We start from the raw sequence: 13,501 nt of genomic DNA on the forward strand, positions 1-13,501 counted from the left end.
CCTGCTGCCAACTGAAACGTGAACTTATTAAAATGGTGAATATGTAAACGGTAAAGAGGTGAATTTAATAAAATGGCGCAATGCTCCCAGTCTGGGGGTATTATTTTCAGAGCACCCTCGCCTAGTGCAAGCTATCAGTTCTACAAACGCAGCTGGTTACCGAAAACTCAGTAACTTTCCTGCCCTTTCTCTGGTTTGTAAATCCCCTGCAGTAGTGTGTGTTTTGCCTTGATGCCTTGACGGTGCTGTAAGTAGCAGGGGAGAGCAGGAGTGAGGAAGTGGACCGTGCACCTGCTGTTGGAATGAAATCTGGAATTCAGCAGTGAATTTTTCAGCGCTTCATTTTGTGTATCGCCTCCCAGCTAGGAGAAGCTCACTGCAGGATCCGACATGGAAATAATGGTTTTATCATTGCAAAAATGAGATGGTCTTATTGCTCTGTAGAGCAATGAGGAGTTTTAAAAAATCAAAACAAAAGTTGTGGAAATGAGTAGTTCGCACCAAAAATGCATATGCATTACTAAAAGACCAGTTTGGTAAAAAGCTGGCTTATTACTTGTTTTTCGTTTCTTTGTTTTGTGATTTTTCTGAGCAGATCCATGCTTTAGAACGGTATGCTGCTAAGCTGCCTTCGTGGTTTGGCATTAACTCATTCAGGAGACATCCTGCGTTTTCTGAAATGAAATAAGGTAGAGATGACAATTAATCTCTGAATGCCTGATGAAATAGCAGGCCCTTCTGCCAAATTAAATATTTTTCTTACAAAATTGGTAAAATGCAAAATGACATGACAATTCATCCAAAATATCCTTTCCCATGGGAAACCAAGGAGCAGCAAAGCTCTTTAATGACTATTGCGAAACAGAAAGCAATGTGGTTAAGCATTTTAATACTTCACCTCAAAGTACATCTTGCACAGGTGTCAAAGCATACCTAGAAATGAGAAGCGTGTTATGATTTTCTGTGTGTTACTGCGCAGAGGCCTTCGCAAGCAGAGAAATTAAATCTAACAGTTTTTGTAAAATGTATTTTCCAAGTTGCTTGGAACACTAAACTACAGAAAGTATCTTCAGGACAACTTGTTTGAAAATAGAGCTGGTGAAATCATACAAAAAGGTGTTGGAAAAAAAAAGTTGTTTATTTCCAGAACTGAAAATGAATCATAAATATAGCATTTAGAATATTAATGTTTAATATCTATTATCCTATAAACACATAAGAGTTGTTCATCACTGCTAATTTACAACAAGAATTGTCACTCTAGTTCGAATCTCATGAATTGGAAGTAGGTGTGCTGAAGTCAGTGGTGTAATTAATACAAGTGGAAGCATTGAGATCTACAGTATGCATCACAAAATCCCTAACATCTATTTAAGACTTGTTTATCATATTTTTTAAAGGAATTATCCTGGAATATGTACAAGGTGGTGAGCCGAAGACCAGATCTATAGATCTACTTGATCTTAGCCCTGAGTAAGTATGATTCCACTTCAGATAACAGCACTATATGCTGTTTTATAGCATGACCATGTACAACTCTACTTGGTTATTTTAAATGTAATTGAGGTCAGTTATGTCTTTTGCGCTAAAACAAACTAGCAAAAAGAGAAAAAGCAGTCATTCATTCTGCTTGTATTTTAAATACAGAATTTGCATTCCAACTGAATATTACCATCATGCTTTCTGCCACTGTTCAGAGGTGGAAGCTCTTTTTGCTTATGGAGTTACGATTATCAAGATGCCTGTACAAAGCCAGCAGAAATACTGAGTTTTATAGTGCCAAACTTGTAATGTTATAATTAGTGATAGTTAATTCTTAGGTACTGTAATAATATTTCTGTTCAGAATGTTTTCAAAAACCAGGTCTGATTCAGCTCCCAGTTACACTTCATTAAATGGACATGTTGAAATCACTGAAAACAACAACTAGGCATAAGTTCAGATCACTCCTGTTGATTAATTAATTGTCTTATCTCTAAGGTAAGATAGTGTAAGATAGGTAAGTAAGTATTAATAATTCCCTCTCATATATCTGTGTGGAAAAACTAAGTATCTGCTTCTGTTGAAAGTAATGGAAGTTTTCTGTTTCTTTTGTTAGGAATCTAATTGTAATTGGGTTCCAATTGTAGTTGGAAGAACAAGTACGAGTGCATAATCTGATTTTCTAAATTCCTGCAGATTATGATGGAAGCTGTAGGGGCCTGATATATCCCAAAATCAGGCCCTGATTGGCCTGACTGAGGAATAAAATTCACAATCTGTTTCACAGCCAAGTTTAGAATTAAGTTTGATATCTTTGGCTAAGATAGAAAGCTGAAATCGCTTCATGAAGAAGCAAGTGAAACTTATGTGGAAGACAGTCATCAATAACATCTAGCCCTGGCTTTTCAGACAGTTGGAAGGCACCAGTCTGAAACTCATCTGTCTTCTTTGTGAAGAACAGAACAAATCTGTTATAACGATTAATTGAAGGAGAGTTGACTTGGCAGGTTACTATACTGACATAGGTTTAATACTATTACATGTAACTTGTGCAACAGTGCTTGAGAAGTTATTTGACCTACTGACATTTTGCGCAGTCTGTGACAGAATATAGTTATATCTCTAGTGGATCTTTTCACAGAACTTTTTGGCTGGCACCATAGAAGGATTATCAGGGTTATCAGATTTTATGTACCTTCTTGGCTAAGATCTTCTAGGCACCCAAAAAAGGAAAAAAAAGAAGGAAAAAAAGGAAAGCTGAGAGCTCTCATACAGTTTTAGTCATCGTAGTCAGCAAACATCTCTACACAACTGGATCTGGTTGGAAGAGCTTCAGAAAGGGCTAAAAATGCCACCATTAAGTAAAGTTACCAAAACCAATGGAGCTTAGAAAGATATGAAGTAATATGATTGCCTTGTTACTGACAGTCATATGGAAGAGTCCTTGCATGTGGACAAAACTTAGTAGACAGTGTGACCTGCACATGCAAGCTGAAAAATCCAAATTAAACAATTACGTGTTTTTGTCTACCTGAAACTGTCCAGCTCAGTACTCTGGATAAAACCTAATGAGTCACTTTGTGGAAAGACAGAAGCTGTCTCATATTAGTTAACAGGAGTATAAGCACTGAGAGAATACTAACTTAGGAGAATGTGACTCCATTTTAGAGGACTGATATAGAAGATCCCTTTTAGGTTGTGATGATTTACATGATAATAAAATGCTGGGTTTTCTCAGTAGGACCAATTATAAATCTTTGTTAGTGCTCTGACTGATGGGTATTGTCAGCCCTCAGTGTTTCTGGTTAGATGGTCAGAAATGAGCAGTTTATCTGATGATATGAAAAGCAGATATGATTCCACCAACTGGATGTGAGCCACTTCCTGGGGGCTGCATAAACGCCAAKGGACCGTGTACTGCATTTTGGCAGTTATTGCTATAGCTAAGAGTTATAGGAACAGGCATAATTTGTGAAGCCATGGACAGAGATTATTTTAAGACTTTCATATATATTTTATCATGTTGTTACTTCATGTACTTTTGGAGAATTTATGAAACTCCACTTTAATCTAGATATTTATTCTTAAACTACCAGTTTTGGAAACTTTTCTCCCACATCTGACCTTCTGTGGGAACCCTTTGAAAAGGAAGAGGTCTTGCCAAGCTAAAATTTTTAAAAGTCAGATCTTACTGAACTGCTATACTAAAAGGGGAAAGAAGTACAGAAACAAAAAAAGATTTATTCATGTGTCTTTAAACCATTATAGAATGAGATAAATTTTATATAAATAATAATTTTATGTAAATAATTGCTTACTTTTGTTTCTCTGCAAGTAAACAATATGTTTTTATAATCATAACTATTGTCAGAGGATGAAATCTATTTTTTCTTTATTTATTTTTCATAACTAGCACAGATGTTATGGCTTTAGTAGAAGAAATTCGGAAAGGAGAACCTCTCATCACAGCTTCGTGCAAGGAGCAGGTCATACATTTAGTACGAAGATTGCAAGAGAAGCTTGGGGAAAAAGAGGATCACAAGTTCTATCTTTTTAAGGTCAGAGGCATCTTAAAATAATTGTGGGCATTTGGGGGTGTTTCAGTTGTAATATGGTGAGTGCATTTTTACTGATATATGTTGTAACTGAACACAAAATTTGGACTCTCTGACCAGTTCCTCAGTTGTTTTCAATCACCTCTGCAGCGTTTAGAGAGACTGACTGTGGCTTGGCTGTGTCTGCTAGGAATTCCCCCAGAGCACCGGAGGTATAACTATTCCCAAAYGCTCTTTACACGGGCTGATGTACAAGGGTGTGTTTTGGATGGAGAAAAGTAATTATCTTGTTTGTCAAATGACTTTGTGGACCAGCAACACCCAGAGTTACGTTTAAACAAAAACTGTGAATAGAACTCAAATAAATTAGCTGATGGGAAAGGCCCTGAATATTTTTCTACACATTTTTTTTTTCTGTTTTTCATTTTGTGTAGATTATGATTATTTTAGGCATTCTGCTGCATACAGCAATACCAGTTGTCATTACTTTCTGCTAGCCAAGGGATATGATAGAGAAATTCAGAGATTTTTCAAGGGTTGGGGCCATATAGGTCTTCTGTGGTGGAATAATAGATGGTATTTAAAAACAAGAAGATTATTAGCAGTCTTTCTTACTGTTTTGCTTGCAAAGCTGATGAAAAGGTAGTAATAGGAAAGTACCCAATAGTGTGGATCTTATAAATGCTAATTTATGCAGTGGTTCATTATCTGGAGATAATTTAAGATTAATAAAATGCCAGGCCTTGCAAACATCATCTTTATAACAGACCCAAGGCTAGGAGTGACACTTAGGGAATTTTCATCTTTTATTTTACTCACRTCCACCTTTCTTTTCTTTGTATATGGGAAAGTGTAGTTGCTGTGTTGATACTGTCTTGCACTAAGTAAAATTGTCACCTTTTAARCTGTAAAGGTTTGAATACTGATGGTTTGATCTTCAGCTCGCACACAACATTTTGTATGTTTATTTTAAAAAAGTAAGCTTTTTAAGAGTAATGACTAGAAGTGACCTCTCAGGACTTCAAGTCCAGTCTTCAGTCTATGGGAAGAGAATAGATTTAGCTGTCTTTAATTGTGGAAAGAAAAATAAAAAATTATATTTACCTCCAGAGATTTCATTTTACAGTCTGAAATAATTGTGTTGTATCTTTATTGTGTCAGCAGATGGCAATGTGTAGCTGTTTAAAATTGTTGATTGCTATGTTATTGAGTGTTACATTGAATTTAGAGGGAAGAGGGAGAAGCCTTGTGTTTTTAGATTTTTTTGGTATTTTTTTTTATTTATTAAAAACATAACTTAAAATGTTACAAGAAATAATTTGGATTCTTTTGACCAATAGGACACAACTGGATGAATAATATAACAGATTTGTGTATTTAAACTTGGAAACGAAGCTATGTGTAATAAGGAATCTTAAATTTAAAGATTTTTATGTGTGTTTTGTATGTGTGTTTTGTATGATGTGTTTTAAGATATACTCTTTGTTGTGGCAATGCCTTGATTTTCATAATCTTTTAAAATTGTTCATCACAGGCACTGACAAATCATCAAGTGTATGTCTGAATTTCAGTGTAAATTATATCTTTGTTCTTTGCTGGGTATAATGCATTGTTTGATTTTCTTTATTTGAAAATATTAGAAGCAGGCAAATCTGATCAGTGTTGGCTTATTTCCTTCACTCAAGAGTAGTTAGAAGTGTGTGAAAAGAACTTGTTTTATGTTTCAGTTCCATTTAATGCATGTAAATGATACACAAGTATTAGAAGCTGCTGAGATACTAATATGATGTGGCGAGACTGTGGTGAGGGGAGAAAACATTTTTCTGAACAACGTTCCATATGTTTGCTTTGTTTGGAAATGAATATTTTTTCCTTCTGCACAAGAGCATAATCGAAAAAGAATATGTAGGCAGCGATATAAACCCACCTTTGCTGTAATTTCCAGTAATTGTGGGGATGATGTTGTTGGACACCCAGCAGAGAAGCAAGCTATTGTAACAGGTTCTCAGCTTGTAAGCTATTACAAATCAATGGCATGCTGTACTGATCTGCAGAGCTTATTTTAGGGCCTGGTATAGCAGATTTTGCCCAATTGAGGTACATTTTTTTGATATCACCGATTATTGTAGCACTTGACTCAAGCAGCTCTTGCTGACTTAGAGCTCTGTAGATGGAGCAACTGCAGCATTGGGCCTTGAAAGAACAGTGCTACTTCTGCTGGGGAAAAAAATTGTGATCTGAAATTGAACATAAACCCACACCCTTTTCCTCCCTTTTTGTTCATGCTTGTTAGAAATATTTGTTGTTCAGAGCTGCCTGCATAGAGCCCTAAAAATGTCATGGATCAAATTTCTATAAATTTCCATAATTAGCCATGCTCAGATGCAGACATTTGTATACTTTGRGTGTTTGAATAAAGCAAAATATTTTTGTCATCTCCACATCTTCAAGGCCCGTTCCCACTGCTGTAACTGAAAGGAGAACTTGTCTTGTTTTCTGTAGAGAATAGAAACGGCTCTTTCTCTAACATAAAGTACCTTTCTCTCTCTGTCGCTCTGTCTCTGTCTCTCTCTCTTTCTCAGTCCTTCACCCGACCCTTGTTGTTACTCTTCCATTTTGGTCAGTTCCTCCTCTTCTGAGATCTCTGAGCTCCCTTCATTTTCCTTTCTGAATCTATGCGTGGCAGCTGAGAAAAGACGTAAGAAAGCAAGAGATAAGAACAAAAAGTTGAAGCTCTGGTGGTATGTCAGTGATTAAATGGCCTTGCTCATTAGTCATGTCTTCTTCATTCTCAACACTACAGAGAGGACCTGATGGAGCACTGCTGTGTTTTTAACACCCCTTTATTTCATTGTCAGCAGTTGCTGTGATTTTCCCAATTATGATTTTATTATAATGTAGACTCAAGCAGAAGCCAGCTTGTGAGAGTGAAAGTTTTCAAACACAAACCATGTTATACAATCACCAGGTTACTCAAACACAAACCAAATTATACTACTTTGTCATTTTTAAAATATGACAGTCTGACTTTCATGGGGCAGTGTTTGAAGCTATTTTTACCTATGTTTAATAAAATTTAAAATGTATTACTATAGGTATGAAGTAATTTGCATAAAGAATATATACTGTCTGACTGAGGATCTTAGAACCAGTGTTAGAAAAATAGTGGCCTTCATAACCTAAACAATTCAGACAGAAATTAAATTTGAAATCGCCTCGTTGAATTTTGTCCTGAGAGGGATCTTTGTTTTAGTTCTGTATGCCTGTCTTGTTATGACCCCAGAGGGTGGACCTGCACCTTTAATTTTGTTCTTCCCATTTTTAGAACGATATCATGTACTAGCCCAAAGCATCTGATAACATAAAGGGTTCAAAATACTCAATTCACCTGCATGCTTGGGTCACTGCATGAGGCTTAACAGCAGTTAGGATTTTTTTCATCAGTGAACTCATCAGGCATGGTCCCCTCAGCCGTTTGCTTTGCCTTTTCAGTGCCGGTGTAGGGTTACTTTCCTGGAGAAAAAGGAAACATGAAGGAAAGACTGTATAATTTTCGCAGAGATAATGTGATGAGGCATGGTTTTTTTCAGTTAGTGGATAATGTATTACAGTCATAACTGCTAAGTTGACTGGAGGAGGAGAAAATATTAAGCTATTTAATATTCTGAGTATTTGATTTTATGAAAAAAATGCATCAAATCTTGTTTTCTTCTTCCCCTCCCCCCTTGTATTTCAGGTACTTAGGGCACATATATTACCGCTGACTAATGTAGCATTTAACAAATCTGGTTCCCGGTAAGTTGTTTTTAAATTCAAAATATATGATTACTAATGCCAGTTTTGTATTTGTAAATTAAATTGTAAGTGAATTTCAGTGTTCTTATTTTCCTTGTAAAAAGAAGTCAGCCATGCTGCTTCTAAGCAGCTTTAGATTGGTGATGAGATTTCAGGCCTCTCTGGGAGACCCAATAGGAAATGCAAAAAAGTGGTGGGTGAGACTCAGTTTATATAATTTTTTTATTCCAAGATGATAGCTTGTTGATGATTAATACATTTAACAAAGAAGCACCTTTATGGCAAAAAAATGAATGTCATTAAAAGCAAATGAGTCTTTGACATAAATTCATTTGGGACTTAGATTGTAGCGGAATTCTGCATTAGCTGATTTCACTCTGGGCCTAGGCCTAATAATTTTTTCTTTTGTGTCTYAAAAGGAGCAGCTTGATTTTTAATTGAAATGCATTAAAGATTAGAAGTAATTTTTTTTATGGTTAATATTAAAAAAAGAAAGAAAAAGAAAAGGAATGTCCACGGTCATTAATCAATGTTTTGGAAAGAAAGAAAAGATTTAGGAGCCGAAACAATGCTGACTGAAATCTGTGGAAATAATTAATTTGGCTATGCTCCAGGACCGTTAAGGTATTTGTGGTATTCAGAAATTAATTTCTCTTTATTTTAGCTTTATCACTGGAAGCTATGACAGAACCTGCAAAGTATGGGATACTGCATCAGGAGAAGAGTTACGTACACTGGAGGGACATAGAAATGTTGTCTATGCAATAGCTTTCAACAATCCCTATGGGTAAATATATTTTCTCTGAGATGCATCATAATTGCTAATCATGCTATTTTGCAAATTCAGAATTGTTACTAGAACTTTGACATAAAATAGATTATTTAATCTCAAACCGAAACTGTTCAGATTCTGAACTGAGAAAGTTAAACTGTAGCTAATAACCATAGGAAGACACTGTATATTATTTGTATAAGAGATACATTCTAGCATATTTTCTACTTTAATTTGTAAACTGATATTTAGAAATTCACAGCTTAAATTTCATTAAGTATTCAGTGTCTTGAAAAAATATATATGACTCAATATAAATAACATATTGAAACATGGATTTATTTCTGATAATATCTATATAATCAGATTGTGTTCTGAATGTTAATCATTCTTTACTGCCTCCATGTAATTGTATATAATAGAAGAGAAATACTTATGACCACTTGTATTGCTTCAGTTATGGAGAAATAGCATTTCTATCATAACAAAAGTGGATTTCTCCATTGGGTGTTACACATTCATTATTATTTAGGACATGATTTGAAAATGTCAAAGCTGTCGAGTAGTTTTCATAAAATCCGCAGGGGGCTGCTGTGTGGATGTCAGATATGCATTTGTGCATCTTTTGTTTTCTGCAATAACTGTTTGCCTTGGTCAGAGCTGCCACCTGTTAAATAAAGGGAATTACATGTTAGGTGTCGCGGTCCGCGGGAGTGATGGGAAAGAATCATACGCACTTACAGAATGCAGATTCAATTCCAACTTTATTCAGCAATTTGTCCATCTTATAGGTACAGGAATGCGGCGCCTTGACCCTTGATTGGTGGTTTATACAGATTATGTCACAGGTAGCCAATCATGGCACCGATCACGCACACAGCGATCATGCCTTGTACCTTGCTACTTGTTTAGGAAAGCTGTCTTGCCCTTAACCTTGGTTCCCACTGGCTTCTGCTAGTTTATCTGTACTTTCTCAGGATGTATCATTYCCAGCTGCACCAGTGTCCTTGGGTACGTTTGTCTGAGGCTCCTGTTGCTTGCTACTTGCAACTTTCCACCAGTTTAACCCTGTCATGGCCCTCCACAGTTAGGTACTGAAGTTTTATTGTCATTCACTTCCTGAGGAAGCTTTTGTGTCAAAATAATCATTTTGCTTCTCTGCAAAATAAGATAGAATTAATTTCTATTTTTACATTGAAATGCATTACTTTTTTCACTGTCAGATGTCTTTTTTACCAGTTGAGCAGTACACAGTTAACATCAGGAAATAAATGTTAAAGACTTGTTCTTAGGTTATTCTGAGCATCRTCGGTTCTTTCTAAATGGAAGGACTAGAACCTACTGTGTCTTCTACTCTTACTTTAAAAGAACAATTTATGAAATTGTTCTACTTAGTCCAGAGGAACTACGTACAACAAAAATTTGTGATGAGATCAATAACTAGACTGTGACATAAAAGCATAAAAGTGGAGAAGCAATATGTAGCAGATATCTGCTATCTGTATGAGAGAGAAAACCTGATAAGACTCTTGAGCTACTTTTAAAAGTCCAGTAAAAAAGAATGTTTTTCTGCTAATCTCTAGGTTTCTGTACAGTGTCCCTCACTGCATTTTTGGGGCACCTAACTTCAGTTTGGTCTTGCTCTAATTGCATTAGTTACAACGCTCCCATTGACTTCAGTGGGAGGAGAGTTGGACCTTTGAAGTTTGGGTAAGCTGTTTGTAATACCGGTTTATAACTGTTTATAAAACAAACAAACCCTGAATTTATGGGAGGTCTGTCTGATGAAATGACGTTACTTTTGAGTATGTCTGGAAGCACAGCAGATAACCTCACCCCTAATGTAAGTTAGTCAACAGTTATGAACACCTCTGCCCTAATGGATAGTCACAGTGGCTGTTTTAGAAACTATTTATGTCTACAAATTTTTTTTACTGTAATATAACTTCCATTTGTGCAAGCCTGCTCCAGGATCTTGTAATGTGGCAAAATGCGTGCAAGAGCAGAAATCACTGCGTGAGCTTCTTGCAAGGAACTCTTGATTGTTGACCTGTGGTTTTGTTGAGCTCATACAGAGGGTATGTGACCGTGGACAGAAGTGATGGAAATTGTCCTTTGCTCTGTGCACAGAAGCATAAGGAGAGAAGTTCCCAGCTCCCATTCTCCTCCTTGCAAATCTGCACGGGAGCAGCCACTACCAATTGAATAAGTTTATTGCTAAGCTAAGAGCTTGCGACTGAGAGAGTTTGAAGAAATATACTGCTGTTATGCTTTGAAGTTAGTGTATTGTTTGTATGTTTTCTACTGTCTTTGAAATCAGAGTTTCTCTTTTCTAAATAAAAATGACAGTGTTTTTCCATTTAGTGACAAGATTGCCACTGGATCTTTTGATAAAACCTGCAAATTGTGGAGTACAGAAACAGGAAAATGTTATCATACTTTCAGAGGACATACTGCAGAAATAGTGAGTACTGATGGATGTTTCTTATTCCTTTACATTCCACACAAAGTCATACATAGCTGTGGGCTTCAAGTAACTGTGAGTTGACACTGGAAGGGGCTACTATTCTGCATCTGTTCTCACATTCAGACATTGTATGGGAACATGTATGAAGAAGCATTCTGACAGTTCTGAAGAAATAGAACAAAACATTGTACACAGTTTGAGAGGTTATTTTTAGTCTTATCTTGTTACAATTTCTCCTTTGTCAAATGTTAACACATTTTTGAAAACAATAGAACAATTTGAATTTTCAATTTATTGCACTTATTATTCCTTGATTTGTTTACATTTTACCCATTTTCTTCTAATATTTTACACTGCCTCTTGTATTTGCAGAACTGAATACATAAGAACATCATCGCTTGTATTGCTGTCTTTTACATTAACATTTGTACTAATAGTACAGGACCGATGGGAGTCATAGAAGAATTTCTGAAATAAAATAGCATTTTAAGTATGTTAACTGAGAATATGTGGGATACGGAAATGCCAAAGATATATGATAACAAAACAGTTTAAGCTTAGAAATGCTAAGTTTCCTTTTCAATGCACTAGGAGGCCTAATAGCAGAAGTAGCTATATTGATCGACAGCATTTCAGTTTCAGAGAGCGAGGCAAATCTACTGAAACACTGTTTTGGTGCAGAATATATTTCTGCATAAAAGTAGCTATAGAATCATTACTTAGTAAAGCATTTCTGGAAACTGTTTCTGGAAAAACTCTACATTTGATTTGTAGATTGCAAGGTCTATAACCAGTGTAAGAAAATGCTGGTTTATCTTGGTGGAAGGTAGGGTTGGTTTCAGTAGGTTTTTGGTTCCACGGGTATTTGAAACAGTTATCTCTTAAGATGAAAAACATGTTTGCTTACTGAGACAGACTGTAATGATTTTGCTTCTATAAATCAAGTAGCTAAATATTTAAAGGCCCTTTCAATTTCCTCTGACTTCCGTAGGGGTGGGATTAGGCCTAACATGTTATGAGTTGTGCTAACAAACTGGTAGACGAGTGTACCCAGCAGAAAATTGTGTGTTTCTCTGTATGAGACCTGTTTCTAAAAGAAGACCGTTATTGCATGTGTTGCATTGCTGGCAAGGGCATGTCCATGTCTATTCAATATTAAAAACGAAAAGGGCACCATAATAAAAATGCACCAGTGACCTCAACTGCTGTTTTCCTTTTTGTGTGGCACCTGCTGTTCTTTATTAGCAGGACAATCGTATTGAGTAATACAAAGAACAGGTTGCTGACTACTTCATTTTTTAATGTGAAAAATGAATTAAGGAAATTGATAAGGTTTCGTTCATGCTTTTTCATTATTAAATAAATATGGAATGGTGGGGACACATCCAACCTTTGGCAAGTGACCTAGATAACAACAGCTGTTAAGATACGCATGTGAGTGTACACAGCATGTGTGAGTCAGATACACACCCTCGGTTTGCCCCAAACTGATCATGTTAAAGAGCAAGACATCCATCAGCCCCCAAATGGCAGTGACAGAGAGGAGGACAACCATCAGCTGGATTGCACAGTAACTGGGGATTTCAAAGAGGTGTTTGAAACAAAGAAGTAGAAAAGCCTGAAAATAAGGATGAAAGAAGCAAGGCAATTTGTAACAAGGAGGAGGAGGCGCTTGCCTGGAAACAGCAGTACTCAAAACCTGCTTTGGCACTGCCGGAAGCGGCCCTACCGGCATCACTGTCTCTGCCCTAGATCAGGGAGCGCGGCCTCCCTGTTGGCCATCCGCATCCCACTAGGGGGTTGTCAGTATAGGGTGCAACAAGAGAGCCCCCTCAGAGGTGTATGTATGTGAATTTGGCTGCCTTCCCTCCAGCGTGCGGATCAGCAGGTTGTAGGAGCAGCACGATTTCCGTCAAGCCAGAGCGGGCAGGTCTCCTCCAGGAGGGGTGTGCAGCAGGGCAGCTGCGCTCCTAGAAGGGAGCGTGAGCCTCGAACCCACGCGAGAAAGGGATGTGTGCACAGGCGACAGTGTGAATGTGCGTGTGTGATTAAAAATTCCCGGGGTTACAGAAGAGTGTTTAGAAATTTGTAGGTGTTTATTAACATTACATAAGTATCTAGTGTTGTGGTTTGTGTGTTACATTTCTGGTCCTGATCCTGAATGTATAGTTCTCTGATTGCCAGTTAATCATTGTTGTTAATAAATTAGTTAACTGCTTCAATCCTGATTTTGGTTTAAACTTTGGGAGCTAAATAGCTTTTCCCCGTGATGCAAAATGAAAAAACCTAAAAACTGAATTTTGATCCAGGCTCAGAAAATAATACAGGAAATGTTCCAGTAAGTCTTTTTTTAACACATAGTCATTGTAAAAGCAGCCAGTTAGTCCAACTGATTTGAGTAGTTGTCCGAGCTATGTGATAAGGATTTGT

General features: G+C 36.8%; 1 protein-coding gene across 1 annotated transcript in view; it reads left to right on the forward strand.

Moving 5' to 3' along the window:
• DAW1 (dynein assembly factor with WD repeats 1) overlaps window positions 1-13,501 on the forward strand; it is a 29,006-nt gene that overhangs the window by 5,365 nt on the left and 10,140 nt on the right. The window contains exons 3-7 of the mRNA XM_026087024.1: window positions 1,401-1,473; window positions 3,896-4,040; window positions 7,774-7,832; window positions 8,497-8,619; window positions 10,969-11,068. Of these exons, the coding sequence (XP_025942809.1) occupies window positions 1,401-1,473; window positions 3,896-4,040; window positions 7,774-7,832; window positions 8,497-8,619; window positions 10,969-11,068 (500 nt within the window). The remainder of the gene's footprint in view (window positions 1-1,400; window positions 1,474-3,895; window positions 4,041-7,773; window positions 7,833-8,496; window positions 8,620-10,968; window positions 11,069-13,501) is intronic.

The sequence above is a fragment of the Apteryx rowi genome, unplaced genomic scaffold (assembly GCF_003343035.1).
Source record: "Apteryx rowi isolate R43461 unplaced genomic scaffold, aptRow1 scaffold_70, whole genome shotgun sequence".
NCBI lineage: Eukaryota > Metazoa > Chordata > Aves > Apterygiformes > Apterygidae > Apteryx > Apteryx rowi.